Source organism: Phodopus roborovskii, unplaced genomic scaffold, assembly GCF_943737965.1.
Source record: "Phodopus roborovskii unplaced genomic scaffold, PHOROB, whole genome shotgun sequence".
NCBI lineage: Eukaryota > Metazoa > Chordata > Mammalia > Rodentia > Cricetidae > Phodopus > Phodopus roborovskii.
In genome coordinates this window covers 113,739-137,324 of record NW_026126051.1, presented here as the reverse complement: position 1 = coordinate 137,324, position 23,586 = coordinate 113,739, and the positions used below count along the sequence as shown (strand labels likewise).

Genomic DNA, 23,586 nt, shown 5'->3' with positions numbered 1-23,586 from the left:
TATGAGAGACCTTCTGGGAGGTTTGGTTTTGCTTGCTTGCTTTGTCAAAAAGCAACCATAAGGACTGATTTATTTCTACTGCTGGATTTAGTAAGTTTAGTTCCCCCCCCAATATCAGATTTCCCTACTTTCCCCAGTACTCATAGACACAGCAGAGGTGCAGACTGGTGCCTTTGGATACTCCTCATGTTTTGTCCCTTCCCTACTAGCAGCATTTCTTCAGTTTGGATTCCTTGAATAATCACTGAGATGATTTACCTGAGGTGGCTTATGGGAAAGATCATCTTTAAGTTCTAATATGAAAACATAATATCAGGAGAAAATGAAGTCACTTATAATGTTCTCATATAGTGCCAAATTTAATTTATGAAAACAGAACAAGCACATTCACATTTAAAAAAAAATCCATAGATTCCAATTTATGAGGAAACTGTATACATATTTTAACTCTTAGATGAATTTCACTAAGTAGGTCGTGTTTATAAAGTGCTTTTCTTCAATAGTATCTACATAAATTCATTATTTTTGTTGTATCAAAAAATTTCAAGCATATATATTTCTGGATTGAGTAACACCTATTTTCAGGGAGAAGTTCACTAATGGGGTTACATTTAAACTTTGTCAGTTATAAACATTTACTTTACAATATGAATTGTTTGGCTTATTTCAGCCTGTTTTGTCTCACAGTTAAGAGTAAGAGTAAGAGTAAAAGTGTACTCTACTTAAGTAAAGACAGATGCTTATATCAGGGAGGGGTATATGCATCTTAGTCTTTCTACTATAGAATTGACACTTACTGATTATTCTAATCACAACTTAGGGTTTTAATTTGAAAAATGGTTTTTCTTTGCTAGATACTACATATGAATGTCAATAAATTCTTTTGCTAATAGATCTTTATTTAAAAAGAGTATTTAGATATTATATGTAAATATACTAGTGTATTTAGATATTATATGTAAGTACATTATTTGAAACCAGTATATATAAATAAGGTCCATAATATGTATTATGGCCATGTGTAATAATTTTTCACATGAAGACATATGTAATATATAAACACAGGTATTCAAGCATATTTTATATGTTTGTATATGAAATGTTCATATATATGCAAAGCAATATACTGTGTTTAAATATTCAAAAATAAATAATGTTAAATAACATTCATGTTAATTAATTCTAATATATAAAGTAATTTCATACTACAATGATATCTGCTAGAGCTATTGCTATTTATGTTATGCACATAAATTACACCTTCATATCCATATAAGGTAAGAGTAGGCTGATGAGGAATTTATTTACCAAAGAGAGAGAAAAATGTTAGTGCTGCTATATTGATCAATGAAGAGAGCATGCTAGAAAACTAACTACATTTTGTTGTTAGTTAATAATGTAGTAAAGTTTAAGTTAACAGCAAGAGTTCTTTCACAATGACTGTGACTCAACCTGTCATTTTTCAATTTTCTGATATTCTACTCCAAACAGATACTAGGTGTTTTTCCTTATGGTCTGCTTTTCCAAGCTCAGTGTTGGCTGCTCTCCCATTCCTGGGATAAGATGAAGTCTGAAGAATACATAAAGGTTACTTAGGAGATTTGTATCAAAAGCACAGCTTCCTTACTCAAGTGAGTTCAGCCTTCTCTAATCTGTGCTCCTAGTCACGATCACATTTTAGTTTATGGCAAAAGTATATCAATAAATTTGTTCTACTTCCACCTTAAGCTACTTCTTGCACCTTTCCAATGATACAACTGATAAGAACTAATCACAAGATACAACTTATAAGAACTAATCACAAAATTAGATTTCATGTCTCTATAAATTATACAGATGTAGAGCATTATTTAAAAGGTAAAAAATGAACCTTGAAAATGTTGTATGGAATTACTCTCTTAATTTAAAATGTTTCATTGTCATCTTTGTTTGTGTGTGTGTGAAAATGTCAGAAGAAAGCATCAGTGGTTGTAGCTACCCAATTTGTGTGCTGAGAGCTGAATTTCTGTCCTCTGCTAGAACATCAAGAGAGCTTAGCTATTTCATTTATTCAAGCCTAGAATCACTCTCTTATTTAAAATAAGATGAACAAAATAAATATAAGGAACAAAAATCTTAATAAGCAGTTTTTTAGGAACTAGTATAAGTATTAACTATTTTATATCTAAACTAAGTATTTCCATAATACTCTATATTTCTAGATCATGTAGATTGTCATATTGCTGAAAATGGCATATTTCTACTGCAATATGTTATGCTGAGCAATATGAAATTACGATTTTTATCATTCAGATATCATTGTGTATTGGTATCAATTTTCTAGGTTAAAAAAATGGCTGGATATTGGTAACTTCACATACACCTTTCTTAGTATCTGAAAGATTTTTTTCCATCGTGTTTCTAATGATTTAGAAATCTATTAGAATAAAACCACTTCAAGTTTGTTTAAACTGAGAGTAAGAATAAAGGAATGAATCTTTAAGTTGTAACTGTTCTTCTTAGTGTAACACTTTTTATGAGCCAAATACATTGTTATCACACTTCAAGTGGTATCAGTGAGGACAAACCCTTAAAGAAGTAAAGTTAATTTTTGGTTCTGCTTAAAATTCAGATAATATTAGAATGCACCACTGTAAGAAGACAGCTTTTCTGTTATTATTCACTTCCTAGCACCTAATATACATTCTGTTTCCCATTCACATCCCTTAAAACTGTGAAGTCTGGTTAGGTAAGTTATGTAAGTGCTTTGTGTTCCACTGGTTAGATAATTCAGAAGTAAGCAGCATGGACTTGACATTTGACCTCTTCAAAATTGAAGAGTATTTTTCATCTCATCCAATCTCGAGGGCTCTTGAATTTTATTTAACAAAGGCAAAGTGACCCTTACAAGTTAAAATGCCATATAGAAACTGACATTCAAACTATCTTCCACAATGACTTCAATTATCTCTTTTATGAGAAACAAACTTCTCATTTGGATAAGTAATAAAATCTTCCACTGCTCCTTCCATATTCTCCAAAATTATATTCCTTTCCTGACTTGGGTATGATTTAAGTGAATCTGCAAAAATAAATACCACATCTGTAAGGAGAATTTGCACTTGCAAAACCAATGACAATTTCTTAAATTATACTCAATTGGACAACCATGTAGTAAATCTTCATTCTTTAGAGGACGTTTCATAATAGATTAAAATGATGCTTACATATATTAATGCCTCACTACCTGACATTAATATAACCAACTAGGTTCTCTAAATTCTAGCAACTAAAAACAACAATAAACTTTTATGATACTGTGGACCTTTAAGAATTTCAGCTCTAGATAAACTACTGTGACTCTTCTGGATAGAGGTTATGGCAGAATTAGACACTGATGAAAAACATTCTAAATCATGAGGTATTTATGCTTAAATCATTGCCAAGCAGATTCATCTGTGTAAGATATATATTTTTGCCAGAGATATCATGTATCATCTTTGCTAGAAATACACAATCATATCCCATTATGATGAACTCTCAGGGTTTATTCAAATTCCTTTCTCTTGTGGAATCATGTCAAGTTATTACTGCTTAACATATGTGGTCTTAAAATTTTCCATTGTAAATCAACTGCCACTTTGGCATTTGGTTGGATCTAGCCTTACATGACTACAGTCACATTAAGAATGTTGAGAAAGCTGAATGTGAAATTCATAATATTTGATGACACATTAGAGATTTTTATGAAGACACATATATTGATTTGATATAGTTTTTACATGCCAAACTAAATCAAGGAGAATTTTTTATAACCTGTTTTGGTTAAGTATAAATAAATATTTTTATAGACAAGAAATTATTAGACAGCTAATTTACATGTAGTACAAAGCTCTTAGCACTGCATTTCTTCTTGGCCTTCTGAATCGTTTACTGTTAACTTAGGGCTAGTCATCAATAAACAGAACTAAACATTATTCTTGAATATATTCACAAGACTGCTCTTGCTTATATTTCATTTTACAATCATACTTTAAGGATGAAGAGTTTATCTGAGAAATTCAGAAGGGCAAGCATCCAAAATCAAGGCATTGTTAGCTTTATGAGCATAGTAAAAACCCATTATATTGTGCATAGTCCTTATTGCAAATAGGCCTTAACCACTAAAATGTCTAGTTTCCTTTCATGCTATGACTAAGTAATTTGAAAACCACACGGGCTGGGCATGTGCAGAAATGTTGCATTCTGATTGCAGGAAAAAAGCCATCAAATTAATTCAGGGAACATTCTGCACAAATCCCAAACAAACAAGGGAGGATTAGGCACCTGTCTTGCATTTTCTCTTTTACTGCAAATGATTGTTTATTTACCTTTGTGGTGCCTGTTTTGTTTTGTTTTGTCAATTAAATTCTGAGGTAAAGTTCACTGATACTTAGTCTCTGGGGATCTGTGGAACTACTTAACCATTTCTGGAACCACTTTTTAAAAGACACTCTTCTGTAAGGGCATCCTTCTGTCCTAACATTGCTCACATTCCTGACTGACCAACATCGTCTGACATATTTCTGGTGTTTATACATATAAGTACATATGTGTGTGTGTGTGTGTGTTTGTGTGTGAGTAATTGTGTGTGTGTAATATATATTATATTTACTTAGAATAAATACCTAAACTGTCATTAAAAATACAAGATAAAGTTATGGATGCTACAATGCTAGGGTCAAAGTGTTTGCTGTGCTGAATCTGAGGCCTATTAAGCAGCATCTGTTGTAGGCTATTAGCCACAGTCCCCTCCATGGGTCTTCATGTCTGCTTCCCTTTGGGGAATGTCTGTGTCCAGATTTCATCCATTTTTACTTGATAGCATTTAAAAATTACATTTATTTGTTTGTGTGTAGGTGTGTGGGCATGCTCGTGTCCCAGTGCCTGTGTGAAGGGCAGAGGGCAACTTGTGGTAGTCAGTTCTCTGCTCCCACCATGTGGTCCCAGGAGCCATACTCAGGTCATCGGGCTTAGCAGCAAGCAATTTTACCCACTGAGCCATCTCACTGGCCCTCAGATTTTCCCTTCTTCTAAAGTCACCCATATTACTACAGTAGGACCTTTATGACTTCTTTTTAACATGACTATCCCCGCAAAGACTCTGTCTCGAAATGAGAGAACTTCAATATACAAACTTCAAGAAGGACACAGCCCATAGTGCTGCTTATAGTTTTCTACAAAAGAATATGAGAAACATTAGTCCTCATTACCACTTGGGATTTTGACATGTCCTGCTGCTCCAGATGTCTTGGATTTCACGCTTAGCCCCCCTCCAAGAGACATTTCATATCTGAGAGGCAGAATGGACAATGCCAACCTTTGGTGTGAGCACTAGAGATCTACCAACAAAGGCACCCACAAGGACATATAAGGAAAAGGTGCCTGAAGGCACCAAGACACACGGCTTTTTTTTTCTTTCCTATTTATTTTTATATAGTGGTGTTTTCTGTCTACAAAGAAAATGTTAATTTTCCAATAATTGGAAAAAAACAATAAAAGCACAAAATAGATAATTTCAATCATTTGTAATCCAAAGTCTCAAATATAACTAGTATTTGTATTAAGGAAAGGAAAACATTGCCCATATGGACACACACAGATGTGTAAAATTGGTTCTGATTTGTTCCTAGCTTTTTTCCACTAAATATGTTGTAAAAGTTTTCCTGTAGAAAAAATCAAAGACTACTATTGCTATACAATATGCAGAATCTACCAACATTTTTAACTACTGTCTATATTTTTATGATTATACTTCTCAGCCTTGCTTGCGGTAAAATGTAGTCACATGATTGAGCTAAAGAATTGAGGATGAGTATAGTCTACATTGGCCTATCCTCTGCATGAGAACAAGCCAGGAGACTGATGGCAAGAAAGGCTGGTACACAAAGACAAGGTAGATTCTCAAAAGGTCAAAGTCTGATGTGGTAAGATAGATGAACCAATAAGAAGACAGAATGCAAAGAAACAAGGCGGAAGGAGCCTGGGCCTCCAAGTGACTTCATGGGGCAGAGCCTCTGCAAGCCTCTACCTACGTTCAGACTGTTGCTTGGTCATCTTAATAGCAACTGAAGCTATACCCTGATACATACATTAAGATTTTTTCTCTACAATATGTTTTGAATGGTTTTTATCCATCATATGAGCATTCAATATCAAAATTTACCACAACTTGAATAATTATAAATTGTTGTCCATTTTGTGGCCTTGTTGGTCGTTTCTGTTGCTTTGATGTTTTTCTTCATATACCATAGCAAATTAATATTCTTAAATATAAATTATGGGCATGTTTCAGATTATCTCTTGGAATACATTTATTAAAGTAGCATTGCTGTATGCACAAAAGTACAAGATAAATCTGGGGAAAATATTAAAGATTCTAATTAATTTTATTTTGCACAGTTTTAAAAGGTTTTGAATATTTTTAGTTCTTTGTACTTAGGAAAACCAGGTTTGACTGTTACTTTAAAATTAATTCTAAGAAACTTAGATATTTTAGTGTTCTTTGTGATCATTGGTAATAGGTTGGAGTCCCATAAAGCTAAACTGTCAGTCCTTTCCCAAGAATTCACATCCTTATTTGTCACCTTAAGAACATTTGTATCTCTCTTCAGTTCTCAACCAATTTCTTATTCTTGTTTATCTTTGTCTTGCAAAAGCAACAACAGATCCACTATTTTTAAAATGAAAAGTTAAAGAAGAATCCAAGCACTCAAGCATGTGACTAATCATGAGCAACACATCTTAATTTAAACCTTGACTCAAGTCCCTGAGGAAGTTACCAATACTCAGTCCTCCCCATCTTTGAGAATTCTTGGAGTCAGTTTAAATGGGGAGGTTGCACTCCCTACCTTCTTATCAGATTAGATGCAGACTGTCATAAGGTAGCTTCCTTCTCTGTTATTAGCAAGAGTGACAACTAAATTAATCTACCAGATCTTCTGACTGCTTTTCCCCTCCACAGTGCCTTGATTTCCACAGAACTATACATTTATTGACTATGTCTCAATTCTCATAAGTCACAAAGCATTGAGGGCACAATGTAGCTCCATCGACCCTGCTTATCATTTAACTGTAATTCAGCAGCAATTTCTTAAGAAAATTCTGTTCTCACTGTTACTCTAAAATATGGCATAGACCTACCAATGAAATAAATTGTGGTGTATTCCCAGTCATCAAGAATAGAAAACCACAACTGTCTTGTGTCTTAAGTATCTGATCCCAAGTGGCATTTTAAGTTTGCTAGAGGAATTGATGAGCAGCAGCTGCCACAGAAAAGGAGGGCAGGGAAGCTAACCTTGAATCTTTGACTCACAGGAACTTTACCCCTGAATGTATTAGAGATATCTTCAGTAGCAGTCAGGCAGAACAGCTAATGCTATGAACAGTATGACTTTGTTTCAAGCATTAATTCTATTAAAAGTTCCTGATGACTTCCCTAGTTAAAAACTCTGGCAGAACCTCATGACCACCAGTCTAAAATGTTCATATTAATAAAAAAAGATACCATGCTACTGATATTTCGCAGGATGCTTTCCAAGTTCTTGTTTACTTATCACATCTTTTTGTGTGATGCTCACATCTACTCTTTTCATTAATAGATGGAGAAAGGAAGTGGGGCAGATGAACTGGTTTACCCTTCAATTCAGAAGGCTTCTCATTAGAATCACCTTGGAAATTTCTTCAGCTGCAGAGGGGTTACCTAAGCAGGAGAGCAGTCCTGCTTTAATCCCATACAGGGCTTCTGTCTAAATAGCCCAGGTTCCTCATCCTTTATGGAGGACATTTCTAAAGACTAATGTACCTAATCCTTAAAAGGTCTTCAAGGGGACTGATATACCATTACCAACAGCAGTACCCTAACATACTCAGGGTTGTCTACCTTCCTGGCTCACCACTTTAATTCCCATACTAGTGCTACTAAAGTTTTTCTCCAAAATAAACTACTTGCATCTGTGTCCCCTACTTAGTTCTGGTTTGAGGAAACAAACCCCAACAAACTAGAATACAGACAAGACTGATATGTTCCAAATACTACAGAATTATTAAATATAGAAACATGGCGAGAGCCTAAGCTTTGACTTTCCAGCATTTGTAGTACATTACTTTGCTCCTTAGTGATGACTACTAATTGACAGAACTCCTTCCAGGCTTTCTCAGCCAAGTGAAAACATTATAGCTGAAAAAACTGTTAAGTGGCTCTTTGAGAAAACCAGTTACTTCCATCAACAGGAAATAAACAACAAAAACAAAGAAAAATGAAAGCCAGTAATTACCTAGCATGACGAAAGGGACTCCCAGGAAGGTGGAATTGTATTTCCCACCAGTAAGATTGATGATTCCAGCTGCAGTGAGAGTGGCTAGGCTTATGGTCACTAACCCAAGAAGGCCTAACCAGGGTTTGCTGCGGACACAGTCCTGCATAGAGCAGCAAAGGATGGCCATGGTGACTACCAAGATCAGGCTGGTGACCAGGTAACGTTCTGATACGCGGCTGGTCTTCTGAAAATCTTCTCTCAATGAGGAGGATGTGTACGGGTATATTTTTACTTTGCTGTTAGATTTCTGGAATAGTTTAACTGTGTCACAGAAGCTGGACTCCCACCTCTCAGCTACCATGTCATTGAGACTGTTGATTGACTGCAGATAGTAAGTGAGCTGAATGGCCTCTGCAGATTTCACCCGGTCCTTGCTGTGTACAGTAACACCTCCAAGTTGGTGCCCATTATAGACAGCCCTTCCATCCTTTAAGTGAGTGATCGGATATGTGATAGCAAAATTGGTCCGATTGGTGGCCCGAGCATTCTTTAGCTCTTCCAGGACGTGTACTATGTCATCCACAATGCAAGTCTTATCATTATTCAGGACACATATGTGGGCAAACGTATAGTTAAAGCCAGGCCTTGGAACCTGGATCTTGGTTACAGCAGTATGCAACTGTGGGAGAGAAAAACAACAATTAGTTTATTTTTAATGAACAAATAGAAACATTAGCTCCACCGATTAAAATATTTTCTTTTTTGGGTAGTAGATAAAGTCATTAGTTCCATCTTTAAGACAGAGAGTTTAAATAAAATGTTTTGCCCGTAGATCACAAATATGTATTAGAGAAGTAAGACATACATTGGATAAGTAGTTTTCACAGTGTGTGGCTCCCAGTCTAGCAGTGTCAACCCAACAGCTTGTCCGAAATGCAAATCCTTAGGTCCCATTCCAGACCCAAGAAATCAGATTCTGTGGAATACAACCTAAATTGACCTTCTAGGGGACTCTGATGGGGCTAACATTTGAGAAGTCATTACATTCAAGTACCAATATTACTTCTAGGTTTCTTTATTTGTGACCAAAATTATCTATAATGTTTGCAAATTTTACAAAGGTCTCTTTTTTTTTTCTTGGAAATACAATATAAAGTCAACGAAGGTGCAATTCTGAATGCAGTGGTATCCTGAAGGCTAGTCTTTTTCTGCTAATTTACAGGACAGCTTAATAAGTTTATCCAATTACTCTACTATAAAAGTTACAAAGTTTACCTTGACAAGCTGTGCTGGTTAGTTTTCTGTCAACTTGACATAAGTGAGGGTTATCAGAGAGAAGGGAACCTCAATTGAGTAAAAGCCTGCATAAGAGCAGATTCTAGGAAGACAAGCCTATAGGACATTTTCTTAATTAGTGATTGATAGGGGAGGGCCTAGCCCATTGTAGGTGGTACTATCCCTCGGCTGGCAGCCCTGGGTTCTATAAGAAAGCAGGCTGAGCAAGGCACAAGGAACAATCCACTAAGCAGCACCCTTCCATAGCCTTTGCATCATCTCTTCCCTCCAGGTTCCTGTCCTGTTTGACTTCCTGCCCAAATTACCTTCAATAATGAACAGTGATGTGGAAGTGTAAACCAAATAAACCCTTTCCTCTCCAATGTGTTTACAGTCATGGTGTTTTAACACAGCAACAGTAATACTAACTAAGACATTATCACTTGTCTTCTCCATTGTTACTTGCCTGAATAGATGGGAAAGGCACTACATGATAACAGTATAGCTAAAACAAATTGAAATCACACTAAAGGAGCACAATGTTACTTCTATACACTTTAAGGCGTGGAGTGTGCTCAGTGGTAGAGTACTTGTCTATTATGTGCAAGACCCTGGTTTCTATCCCCAGTACTCCAAGAATTATTCTACACACCTTGATTATCATCAGATTGTGGTTGTGTCAAGTTACTTTACACTTGCCATCAAATTGTACACAAGAAGATAAATAACATCTGCTACTCCATGGCAAGGACAGTTCCAGGCATTAGCACAGATTACTTGACTTAGAACTTATACAGGATCATAAAGAAGATATGAACACCAGCCTTATCTCCTAGGTGAGGCAACTGAGACACGGAGAAGTTAAATCACTTGCTCAAGATCACGTGCAGCATAAAAGGCAGAACTGGGTTATTCCTAACATTCTGAACAGAGCCCGTGTTCTTAGGCTTTCATCATATATACCTCTAGGTGCCAGAAATGCAATGAGGATTCCTACCAGCAGCTGTTTTCTGAGTTTGTGCTTAGTTTTTTCACCCTATTCATAAAATTAACATGTAGGTGTTTATAGAATCTAATACCCGAAGTAAAAACAAACAAACAAACAAACAAAATAAAAACAGGTAGTATATTTGTGAAGGGATTATAGGATTTAAATGAATTACTACCCTGTGCCAGGATATTACACTTTACCTTCTCTCAGCATTTCAGTTTATCATGAGAATACAAAGGCTCATGTAAACCTTGCAGATAGGGTTAACTGGTATTTTCAAATGGCATCATCTTTTTTCAACTATCAATACATAGGCCCCCAATTTAACTGTTTCAACTCCACAGTCAGTTATTGTAATGATGTCTTATATGTATAAATGTAGCTGGTCTGAACAACTGAGGCCTGTGATAGACATATGTTGAAGTGTTAAATAAGCAAGTGTATCTATGGCTGTGCTTAACAAAGAGTGGACTCTCCCACGAGTATCCACATGACCCTGCTATATCTTCTCTCAATTTGTTCTAAATGGATTATTGGTTAAGATGTTTTGCTGTGCATGTTTCTGAGTGAGTGGGATAGTATGCTTTTTTGAAAATGTCTCAGAAGCACCAGCTGTTAAAGTCCTTTTTTAGCCCAGAGATGGAGTTGTTCATCCTAACTCCCAGTGTCCCCTTCCCCCACATCTCTTCATGAGCACCAACCCTTAGGTTCAGAAAATACTTTGTTGTATTATGTTTGGGTAAAATATTTTCATGTCTCTTGCAAACACATACAGTCTTCCAGTTACACCTAAGAGGTTAATGTTATAGTTTAAACTATATGCTAAATTTTTGTATTGGTGTTTTGGAAATAATGGCTAGAAAAAATATCTTTTGATGGTTTTAAGCTAGAAAGTATCTCTGTCCACTCTTGTCAAAGCGCAGGCCAGAAAGTCTTGGTTAGAATTATTCCTAATCCCTGAAAGTTTCCAAATGTAAAAGGCTATTTTGGAAGATGAAAAAAAATAAAGAAAAATGTAAAGATAATTTTGATAAGAGTCAAAGACTTTGCAGGAAAGAATCAGAGTAGGCCAAAGCAGTGATATTGAAAGCACATATACCCTGTATTTGTTTGTTCCCATAAGGAGTGTAATAAATCTCCTTGAGAGTGATTACCAAATATGTCCAAAGGAAAAGATTGCCAAATAAGATGGTGTTTAGCTACAGGGCTGAACACAATTATAGCAGGGGATATTTTTCCATCCATTCCCTGAAATGAACATGCCCTGATAGTTGGGGAGGTATAAACTATTTACTATTCTGCCAACTTTGCAGATCTACTGCTGTGACCTCTGGGATTACATAAGGAAGGAAGGAGATACCATATTAACCCTTGTATTATCAGACAATTGCTGAGATTCTTGGAAAATGGGAGGGAACATTACTGGCTTGAGACTGGAAGATTGCTTAACTCAGCAATAGAGATGCTGTGAGATGCAATTGCCTTGAATTTCTGGTGGAGTGGTGGGTAGCACATGTGTCACTCTCGTTTCTGAGTGGTATGGTGACATAGAATGAATGATGAAGCAGTGACATGATGACTGAGGCCACCCACCTGGCAGGGAAAATCTGTGGGATTGTGCTATGGAATAAGAGGTAAGAAGATAGAATAGAAACTGAAAGTTGAGACTCCTCTTTGTGACTTTCGAAACAACTCATCTCTCATCATTGATTCTAATGACTACATGTCAAGAATAAACACATTTCATTTTTGGACAATCACATAATCATGGTCAGACATTTTGCATGTAATACATGGGTATCTACATGCATGCATGGTTTTTAGAATGCTCTGATTTGCTTTTCTGAAGGAGCCCCATGTAGGGAAATAGAATTTTAACATTCTAAGTTGTGGTACAATGTATATTTGCAAGATTTAAAAAGAGTAGAAGGAAAAAACCAGAAAGATGGAATCTCTTCTTCAGCTCATCTACAATATAAATAGCAGCAACCCACATGAATGTAGTAATAATTTACTTCTACTGGCTAGCCCCACCTCCTCCACTGCCTTTACTTTTTCCTTCAGAAAATAGCAGGGTTCCAAGAGTGGACAGGCTAATATAACAAAAGAAGACACAATAAGAAAAGGCCAAAGCCCTCATACTGACACTGGAAAAGGTAACCTAGTAGGAGGAAAAGAGGCCCAAGAGCACGAAGAAGAGTCAAGGACACACCCAATCCCACTGTTAGGAGTCTCACAAGAACACCAAGCTAACAGCCATAACATGTGCATAGAGGACCTGTTATAGATTCTCTTGAAAACCCACCACTGTATTTGTAATGCCATGTTATTCTAAGATAATGACATCTGTAAACTATACAATCAGATACTAGGTGAAAGAAAGTTAACATCATAAATAACAATTGAGATTTATTAGAGCTGCTTGAGGCACACTTTCCAACACACTGAAGCTCCTTTTAAGGTAATGACAGATCTGAAACTAGATGGAGCACAGAAAGAAAACAGTACAAAGAAAATGAATATACTAAAACATTCTCTTCTCTGAGTGACTTCTCATTCTGGGGAAGAACTGGCCTTTCTAATTCCCTTCTGCCAGAATCTGGGACAAAGCCAGGATGGGCTGCTGGTCACCATAGGCCAGAGTCTTTGTGTTTTTCCTTGGCACACTCACACCATCCTCAGAAGACTGCAGGGACACCTTGTAGAGGAGGATACAGAAAGGATATGTAACAAAGGAAGTATCTGCGTCTAACTGCTGATTAGTGCAGAAAAATACCTGTGGGATATGAGATCTGATGCAATGTTTTCAGTACACACACACACACACACACACACACACACACACACACACACACACAAGAAATCATTGGTTTGTTTTTCTTACTTACATGGCTCACCCTCAGATATTACCATACAAGTGACATTAAATCAAATATGCTTAGAAATACTTTCAAGGAATAGGTTGTTCCCCCCTACATCAGATGGCTTCTGCAGTGATTCTCTCCAAATTCCAAGTCTTGTTTAGATTCTATATTCTGCCATGATAGGTAGCGAGTAGTATCTGGAAAGATATTCTCATCCATGTCATATAAAAACACCTTGAGGTGGATATATCTGGTCTCCATAGTTCATAAATTACGCTAGCTCACTGTGTGTTACGTTCTGTCTTTGCATGAGCTCACTTTCACCCACTCTCTTTCCTCTTCTTTTAATAGTCATGCATTACATCAGAATGCCAGAAGTCCAAAGTTGGGGACTGTTACTGTGATTCATTTGTAGAGCAGCCAAAAGTAAGTTAGTCATCCCTTAATAAGTGAACAGAAATAATCATTCTGCCTTTGAAACATTACATTTTTCAGAGGACACCAAATTTAAGCTCTGGATGAAGCCAAACAAGTGACTATCTATTCACACATTTCCCTTTGCACATGCATGCCCGGATTCATGCATATCAAACTGTTGCTTTTAGCCATACTTCAATGGCAGTACATGTCTGGGAGAGCCTATTGTGCCTGTTTTGATCTTTACTTCACTGGGGTGAATTCTCAGACTGTGGAGGTTGGTATTGAAAAGCAGCATAAACAACTCCATTACATGAATTTCCCAAACAAGCTTAGTTTGTCTTCCAAGTCTTAGCTAGGAAAACAGATCCACTTCCGATATGAAAGTACTGAACCTGATGTTTGAGAAACAAAACAAACAAAAATAGTCTTGGTGAAGGGAAAAAGCAGATGCAGTATACCATTGCAGCTTTTGCCTGATTTCATGTTGATCAGGATGAGAAGATAATATAATGTAATTATTTCAATAACGTGAGAGAAATTGTCAGTTAATTAAAAAAAAGAAAAAGAATCCTAATACCTGAAAATACCTAGAAATCTGTGACGTTAAACTTTCTATTCTGACCTACGATTTTTCATTCCCTTATGTCCTACTTTGCTTTCATGGCCAAGCTTAAATGCTTGCTGAGCAAGTTCATGGGTAATGAATTTTGTTTAATAGCTGTAACAGGAGCAATGCTCATAGAAATAGGAGACTGCTAAAGAGGATTGGCAAAATGGCAAAGGAGTCAAATGCAGAACAGGTAACAGTTGTTTTAAGACTAAGGAAGGAGACCATAGCCAATAATGCAAAGGATAGTAAAATACAGAAGTCAAGAACGTTTAGGTTTAGAGAATGTGGAATCAAGTAGGAAGAACACTGCATTAGGAGTCAGATGGCTGCCATTCCTGATTTTTTCTGACAATTTAAATTAAAGAAAATGAACCTATGAAAAATGTTACCTTTGTTGTTTGAAATCCCCCTAAGGTTTCCCATCATGTTCAGAGTAACACCCCAAGTTCTGATTGTGAACAACTACACCGAGCTTTGTCCACACTGACTTCTCTAGACTCATATTTTGTTTTGCTCCTTACTACACTGCTTTTCTTTGGCTTGAGTCTCATTGGCAGGTACTACTTCTGGCACCTACTAAACCTGTGTGCTCACTTCCTTCACTTCCCTTTAATCATATGCCCTGATAACATCTTCAATTAAGGACAATCACCATCATCTTATTTTAACTTTGTCATAACACTGATTATTATATAACATTGCCTCTTTGTTTCCATATTCTGCTGTCCCCACAGGAATACAAATTCTGCCATGCTGGAGTGCATATGGTTTACTACTACATTCTGTCTGGAGCATATACTGTATAGATGTGGGAAAAACACATAGTAGAATCTGGAGACAGAATGAATGTGTGTGTGTGTGTGTGTGTGTGTGTGTGTGTGTGTGTGTGTGTGTGTGTGTACACATATATGTACATTTTCTTTTTGGATTTTTCCAGACAGAGTTTCTCTGTGGCTTTGGAGCCAGTCCTGGATCTAGATCTTGTAGACCAGGCTAGTCTCAAATTCACAGAAATATACCTGTCTCTGCCTCCCAAGTGCTTGGATTACAGATGTGTGCCACCACTACCCAGCATATATGTACATTTTTGTGGAAGCCAGAGGTTAAGCTTAGGTGTCATTCCTCACCAATCATCTACCTATTTTTGAGACAGTGTCTCACTGTAAATCTCTGACTATCCTGTAACTCACAGAAATCCACCTGCATTTGACTTCTAAGTTCAGAGATTAATGATCCTCTTGTCTTTTGAAACAAAGTATTGTTGGGTGTCCTGATGCACACATTTAGTCCTAGCACTCACTCGGGAGGCAGAGCTACATAGACAGACCCCATTTCAAACAAACAAACAAAGAAACAAAAATGCAAAAACAAAACAAAACGTAGGTGTAAAACATGAGAACAATGAAAGTTAAGGTTGATGACGGAAGAAACAATGAAAACAGAGTGTTCTACCTGATGACATGCTAACACCTCTCCTGGATAATGGACCATGAACCTTAGAATGAATACCTGATCCAAAGCATAAGCCTTAGAATGAATACCTGATGTAAAGCATAAGAGAGTCTTACCGGATAATACACTTTTCACTGGAAATGATTTTTATCTCAACGTGCTTATCCAAAGCTAATACTCCTAAAATTCAGAGTGTCTCAGCTGCTGTTCTTGTTTTTCTGATCTGGCAACAAGTGGCTAAGCCTATGATAATTTCTGTGACTGAGAATGCTAAGGCCTTGACTCTTCTTAAAGGTGTTAATATTGGGGGCATAGTGTATCTTGATGGAGACTTGCTGCCTGGCTTCAAATCTCAGTGTTGGCATTGGTACATATATGCCTCAGTTCTTTGTCTGTAGCATAGGGATGATGATGATGATGATGATGATTCCTATCTCATTGGGACTGTTAAAGAATAAATTAAAAGTCCAATATCAGCTTGTCTGTTTCTGACACTCTAGTATAATCCAGAAATTTCTGAAAACCAAAACACAAAGAGTACAAGCACCGTACCCCATCTGTATCTTCTGTTTTGCCTTGCTGCTCTCATTTACCTTTAAATGAGCATTTTTCTCAATTGTTTTTGAAAATTATATTCAATGAAAAGGTGACAAATTTCTGTCAGAGTTTATGGAGCAAGTGGAGTTGTTTTTATGTACCAGTATAAATATTTTAAAGGAATATCTGCACAGCATGTGTTTGAAAGTTGGCACGCAGGTATGGAGAGATGGTTCAGCAGGCAAAGGCACTGGCTACTCTTCTAGAGGACCCATGTTCTAGTCCTAGCACCCACATAGCAGCTCTTAACTATCAGTAACACTAGTCCCAGGGAATCGAATGCTCTCTTCTTGCCTCTATGGGCACTGGGCATGCACATAGTGCATAAATGTGTATGCAGGCAAAACATCCATATGCATAAAACATTAAAGATAAGAGAAAGTTAGCATTTGTTGATTTCAGGAAGGCTCCCATTCTAAAAATGATCCCAGGTTCTTTATATTAACTCCCTAGTCAGATTGTTGTGCATATCAACTAAAGAAATATCGACTAGTCAGGGAATGGTAGTAGATATAAAGGAAGCAATGTAAAGAATACCAAGTTACTTTTGTCATAGTGTAAAGAATGCTACATATATTACCTCATTTAATACATCAGAGGAAGTAGAGACTACAATTTCCATTTGCAGGTGAGGAAACTGTGTCTCAGGGAATTTAAATAGCTTGTTTTAGATCTCAAATTTAGCATGTAGATCAGCCCAGATTTAAATATTAGGCTCAATATTGCCTATGGTGGGATGCCTTGCCTAGCCTTGATGCAGGGAGTAAGGACTTGGTCCTGCCTGAACTTGATGGCCAGGCATTGTTGATCCCTCATGGGAGACCTTACCCTTTCTGGGGAGTGTAAGGGGTGGGGAAGAATGTGGGTGGAGGGAGAACTGTGGTTGGTTTGTAAAATCAATAAAAAGTTTAAAATAAAAAAATAAATATTGGAATTCCTAAAGAATTTTTCTTTAGCAAAATAAAGACTTTATCTCCTGCTGCCTCTGCTTTTAACATTGGGATATTGATTAATTTCTTTTCTGCATAAATTTATCACAGCATTGAGGACATTGGCATAGCAAAGTCAAAGGGTAAAACATAACAAAACAGCCCAAGAGAAGCAAATACATTCTTTCCTACATTGAATGCTGAAGCCCTGTAAACATTAGATAGTAGTCCAACAGGAACTTAAAAAAACCCACATAATTCCATTACTAATGACAAGTATATTTACCCAACCAGAGAAAAGAAGACATATGGGAAGAGAGGATACTTTCCATGGTTTAAAATGTATCCTTTGCATCATGTTTGTTTCCTATTGATAAACCATCCTGCCTCCACCTTGGACTTGAAAGCCAAACTAAGTTCAATCCTGTTTATGATTAAACTTCCATTTCTAAACATACCCACCTGTAACCTTAGCTACAAATAGCTCTAAACTCCCTTTTCCAGGAAACTGTAGCCATGCTTATGTTTCAAAAGGTTATTATGACCACCTTGTTATGACTACCTTGTAATCATGCCTTTGTTTCATAAGGTTGTTGTGACCACCTTGTTATGCTTATGTTCTGCTTCTTTGACCCCTGCTTACATGTCTAACAGATCCACCCAGTTGGATACCTGAGCCATAAAAAAGCCCTATCTTCCCCATGTCCATCTCTTGAACCTTGCCTTAGAGAGAGACATCCCTATAAATATAATGCTTACATTACAAATAAAGCTCACCTTATTTAATTTGGCCAGGATGTTGGTCAGTGCTCTTTCTCCTTGCATCTGTGGGTTTAACACTATGTTACCAACAACTGGTAGAGGGGGTGGGAGCAGGCAGACAAAGAAGAAAACCTTTATTGTTAGCAGCTTTAGATTTACTGCAAAACATCAGATAGAAGTCATAGGTTTTAGGGTACTTGAGTATCATTCTTTCCCACATAATGATATAACAATAGGATATATGTGCTTTCTATGGTAGGGATTTGGTTCATTTAATCCTGTATATCCTAGGCACATAGAATAGTGCCTGGCACATAAGAGCCCAAAGATGCGCTGATTGAACCTTCAGAGTTTACTTTTTCTTACTGATTTACACTTCTTGTGGTGACAGTGAATAACTCATTTGTATCCATAGACTCTTACTGTGCTATACATACAACATTTTCATTTTAAATAAACAGATGACATTTAATTTGATCATATTGTTTACATGCTGGTGACAAGTAGTTGGTCTCATTAGGTCAACAGCCTACCCCGCCCACACACACACCAAATTTGACATAAGTAGATTTGCTTAATTTTATAGGGCAGTTTAACTTTCTTGTGTATATTGGATAGTTTTAGAGGAAAAATAAAAACATGAAAGTCTAGATACTCATAGAAAACTGTCTATTATCTAAAAAGCCATGAATACTTGAGGATTGGATCTAAACTATTAGTATTTTTATGGATATTGTTATGAAATTTATTATATAAACATTAACATTGTTTTCATATTTTTGTGTTAATTTTAATGATAAAAAGATCTCAGGAGCAAAAACCTGATAGTTCACTTATACTGCATAATAAAATGACCAAGCTGGACATGGGTGATAAAGATTAGAACAAACCATTTTACTTACTTTTCTGTGCTTTTTTCTACAATCAAATTTCTGAATTTCAAACACATCTGAGGTATAGTACACAACCAAAACTACTGCAAGTATAAAAATGCACGGGACATCTCATAGGAACAACAACTCTAAAGAGAGCACATCAGAGTTAACTTAGGGTGACTTTCAATATCCCAGTATTGTTGTGAACCTAAAATATGTCATGTAATGCTACGATACCACAGTAAAGGCAATGTAAGGAAGGAAATTTGGAAAGAAAGTACTTCCATCTCTATCCAAACCCACTATTTCTTTATTGCAAGTTCTGACATAATGCTGTGATGTGTAAGACTCAGAAGGTCAGTTTTTCTTGCTACTTCAGAGATGGTGGGCATCCCCCGAACCCTCCAAATATTTAAGCTCCCTTTACTGAGTACACCAACTTTCCTGTAATTGATAAATGACTTCCAATGAGCCATCTAACTGACAGAAATACTTTGGAAGTTGTTTACATTGCCAGGCAAGCAAAGTGTCTTCAATGCCCAAAGATATCACTCTATGTGATTCTATCTTTAAGGCTGGCATTGCTTGCTGATTTTCTGGCCCACAAATCTGAGGCTTGTGATGGGTTCCTGATACTGGACAAGTGGTCCAGTAGTGTCTCTTTGTTTTGTTGAAAAGTAGAGGTCATGCAGAGAATTTATCTTGTATCTCATCATCAGTTATAGCAAAGGCCCACTTGTTCAACATGTATTAAGTGACTATGCTATGTTGTGCATTATTTAAACCATGGAAAGATAAAGGACATGAACGCATGACTTTATTTTCTGTATTGGTTGGCACAGGTAAACCGCAAAGCAAAGTAACATGTTGCTGTGACAGGAGGAGGTAAAAGAGTCCAGTGTGATACAGGGAATAGATCTACTATGTTTGTGTGTAGGGGACAGTGAAGGACAGACAGGTGGACATGTGTATGATAGTGGGATGAAATGCAATACAGAATTGGAGAAGAAACAGGCTAGATGAAGGATGATCTTTGCATGTATGTAGTAAAGGTAAAAACTTGTTTGCAACTTTGAGTAAATCTTAACTCAGGTTATGTGAACATAAACAATACAGTTCTGCTTTCCTAGAGCATTCAGAAAACAAGGCAAATGACACAATTACAAAATGTTTGGATTTCTAAGAAGACATAAGTTTTAGGTATTAAGGGAAGACTTCTTGAAGTAGTTAACCTCTAAATTTTAGAGATTCAGAATGTTAAAGAGTTCATCATGGGCAGGATCTTTTCTGGTGAAGCTGGAAAATAAACTTTTTCCTGAAGGCAACTGCAAGTCAAGGAACAATCTCAAACAGAGGACTAGCTGATCAGAATAGTTTCACTCTGCCTGAAATGTGGTATATGAATTGGGAAATACTGGAGCCTTGAGGCAAACAGAGATCGTAAAACAACAGTGCAGTATCTTCTACAATTTCGAAAGGTCAGAACTCCAGTGCCTTGAAGAAGTTGTATCTATCTGTGTTTTTACAGATATGGACAGCTTATGCCAAGAAGTAAATTAGGCAGTAAAACTGGAAACCAACTGTCAGGCCTAAGGTACTGATGAACAATTTGTATGGCGTTTCTCTGTTTTTTGTGTTAACGGGCCACCTAGTAATTAAAGATTTATAAATGTGCAGATTTATTTGGTGTGGCCTTTACACTTCTAAAAAGCAGGCATAGATCACACAAGCACAGAAATTCTTGGCTAGTTGTTTGAAGTTATTTGCTAGCAAATATGTTTGGTACCCTGTTAAAATCCTCTCTAGCCCTTATCTCTTGAGAGCACACCTGCCCAACTTCTGATGCCAGCATACACACTTCTTTGTCAATGATCCCACTCTGCCATCTGCTTGGCAAGTCAAAAGTGGTGGGAAATTAACATTCTTTGGGAGCAGTCTTCAACCAATGACAGGTGGGAGTTGATGTTTTAAAATCTAGCTCTCTTTCCATGGGAGGGCTAACTCTGTGGTGTGATTTAAACTGGGTTCCCAGAGCTTCCCTAGTGATGTTATGATCCAGATGCCTGCATCAATTGCCTGCTGAATTGCACATCCTTTTAGGCTCTCTCCCATTTCTGGCTTACTGCTCTGTTCCTCCTCTAATGACCCTTCAAATAAACTGTCTTTATCTGATTTCTTGTTTCAGGGTTAGCTTGTAGGGAAACATAAACTTAAACAATGTTCAGCAATGCCTAATGTCTCTGGAATGTGGTTCTTAGTGTCCTTAAAACACTACTATTCCAAAACCCCTACCCCAAGTCTTGGATATTCAAATATGGTTATGTAATAAAGAGAATCAACACTGACAGTAAAGTTAAAATCACATGAACTTCTCATCTCCAATCTCTGCATAGAGACACATGTGATTAATACTTCTTCAAGTAGCATTAAGAAGTTCATGGATATATACAGCAGGATGCTATCAACTATACATCTTTCTCCTTTGGGGAATATTCTGATTTCTTTAACTAAGGATCAAAGTAAATAACATGGTTGGTCTGAGATATAGTGATGACATGGCTGTACCATAACTCCTCAGGAAGACCTTTGGCCTGAATCCTACAAGGAGTACAAAACAGTAGAATGACATGGCTCTCATTTTCTTCTTGCTCATGATAAAAGAAGTGGCCATCTCTTTGAATTTTACTTATATTGAAGAAAAAGTCCTAAAGCTTGGTAATATAGTTAGAAGCTTCTTTGCACTGTTCCAGAACATCTCAGTAGGTAAGGTCTTCAGTGTTCTCTGTTGACAGGAAATGCTGGCATGTTGCCCAAGTTGGTAAGAGTCCCTATCTTTACATTTCTGTATTTCTGCTGTTATGGCAGTAGGTGTGTGGGAGAGACAGCTGATGTGTTTACTGGATTCTTTCCCAGGCAGTGATGTTCCTGGGGAGTGGAGACAAATTCTCCATGCATCAGTTGTGCTGCCAGTACAGGTGTCAAAAGTCCCCATGGTGACAAGGTGTCGGACTTTAGTAAAACTGACTGGATTTGTCTGCCAAGATTTGTGCTGACTTTCTTCTTGTTGGTATTCATCATTGTTGGATGATTTGTACTCTTCTACCTTACTGACAGGTTCACTGACTAGAGGGTATGCACATGTGTCATGTGCATACACTCTTCATTACTGAGCTATAACTTGTACAAGGTAAAGTATACATATCTTTTATATACAGTTTATGGATTATCTTCTCACATATCCATAACAGTGTTGTTCAGATCAAGAGAGAATATCTATAGCACCAAGATGACCCCTTATGTCCTTTCCCAATGAATACTGCCTCCAATCCCAGAGAAAAACTCTTCTAACATCTATTATTATTTGTTTTGTCTTAGGCTTCCTATAAATAGAATTATGTAGTAATTATGTAGTATGCACATGCATGTGTAGTGCATTTGTTACTCATGAAACAGCTTTCCTGATCCATCTGTCTTATGATTTTTAAGTAGCATTTTGTTTGTATTCAGTGTATTAGTAATTTATTGTGAGAAGGTTCTGTATTTTATTGTTAAATTCTATGTTGGACTTTTTAAGTGATTTCTGTTTTGTTGTTTTTATAAGTAAAATTCCATGGACAAAGGCTTTGGAGACTACATGTATATAGTGATGTGGTGATAATTTTCTAATAAAAATAGCTCTGAGACTTGTAAACATCTCCACAATTTCCAATTGTAAGTTATTCAGGTTACGCAAAGTAGGAAAAGGTGTGGCCAATGAGAATTCAGGAGCCAATGCCTGCATATGGCTAGACATATAGACTTTGGAGTGAAATATTAAGAACACAGAGCAAACATGTATTTCTGCTGTTTTGTAAAGTGATTTGGTCCATTTACATGCCTATGAGCAATACATTAGAGTTGTGGTTGCCCCATATTCTCAGCAATATTTGGCATTATTTATGACTTTTACCATTCTTGTGTGTGTCCACTGGTATTTGGCTTTAATTTGCATCACTATGGTGACTGACGATAACTTGGCACATGTCTATGTGCTCATTATCTATGTGACTATTTTCTTGCCTAAAATGCCAATTCAAGTCTTTTTCCCTTTGGGTTATTGGGTTTTTGTCTTTTCTTTATTAATTTGTAGGAGAGAAATCAAAGTACAACATTAATGAGGATTGTGAGGTACAGTAAAAGAAAGGATAGCTTTAGAGGCAGCATTATATTCTAGAAACAATGATCTGACATAGGATTCATACAGACTTATGTTCATAGCCAACTAAATAACTTCTTGATGACTTTGAGCAAATGATCCCTTTGGGCCTTCAGCTTCCTTATTGTCAAAACAGAATTAGTATCATGTAGTGTTAGCTGGCTCCCAGATGAGACAATATAAAGCACCCATCAGAAATATTCATTAGAGATGCCCAGTTACTCTTTTGTGTACTGAGAAACCTTCCTTGATCTCAATCATAAAAGGAGCTGCTAGCACCTTTGCCTAGCAGTGCTGTTCATGAGGCAGACGATGACCTAATTCAATGCCCAGAAATCTC

At 36.8% G+C, this 23,586-nt stretch overlaps 1 protein-coding gene across 1 annotated transcript in view; it reads right to left on the bottom strand.

Moving 5' to 3' along the window:
- Positions 1–23,586, bottom strand: part of Ptchd1 (patched domain containing 1) — a 51,136-nt gene that overhangs the window by 5,723 nt on the left and 21,827 nt on the right. Inside the window, exon 2 of the mRNA XM_051179354.1 lies at positions 8,295–8,955. Within this exon, the coding sequence (XP_051035311.1) occupies positions 8,295–8,955 (661 nt within the window). The remainder of the gene's footprint in view (positions 1–8,294; positions 8,956–23,586) is intronic.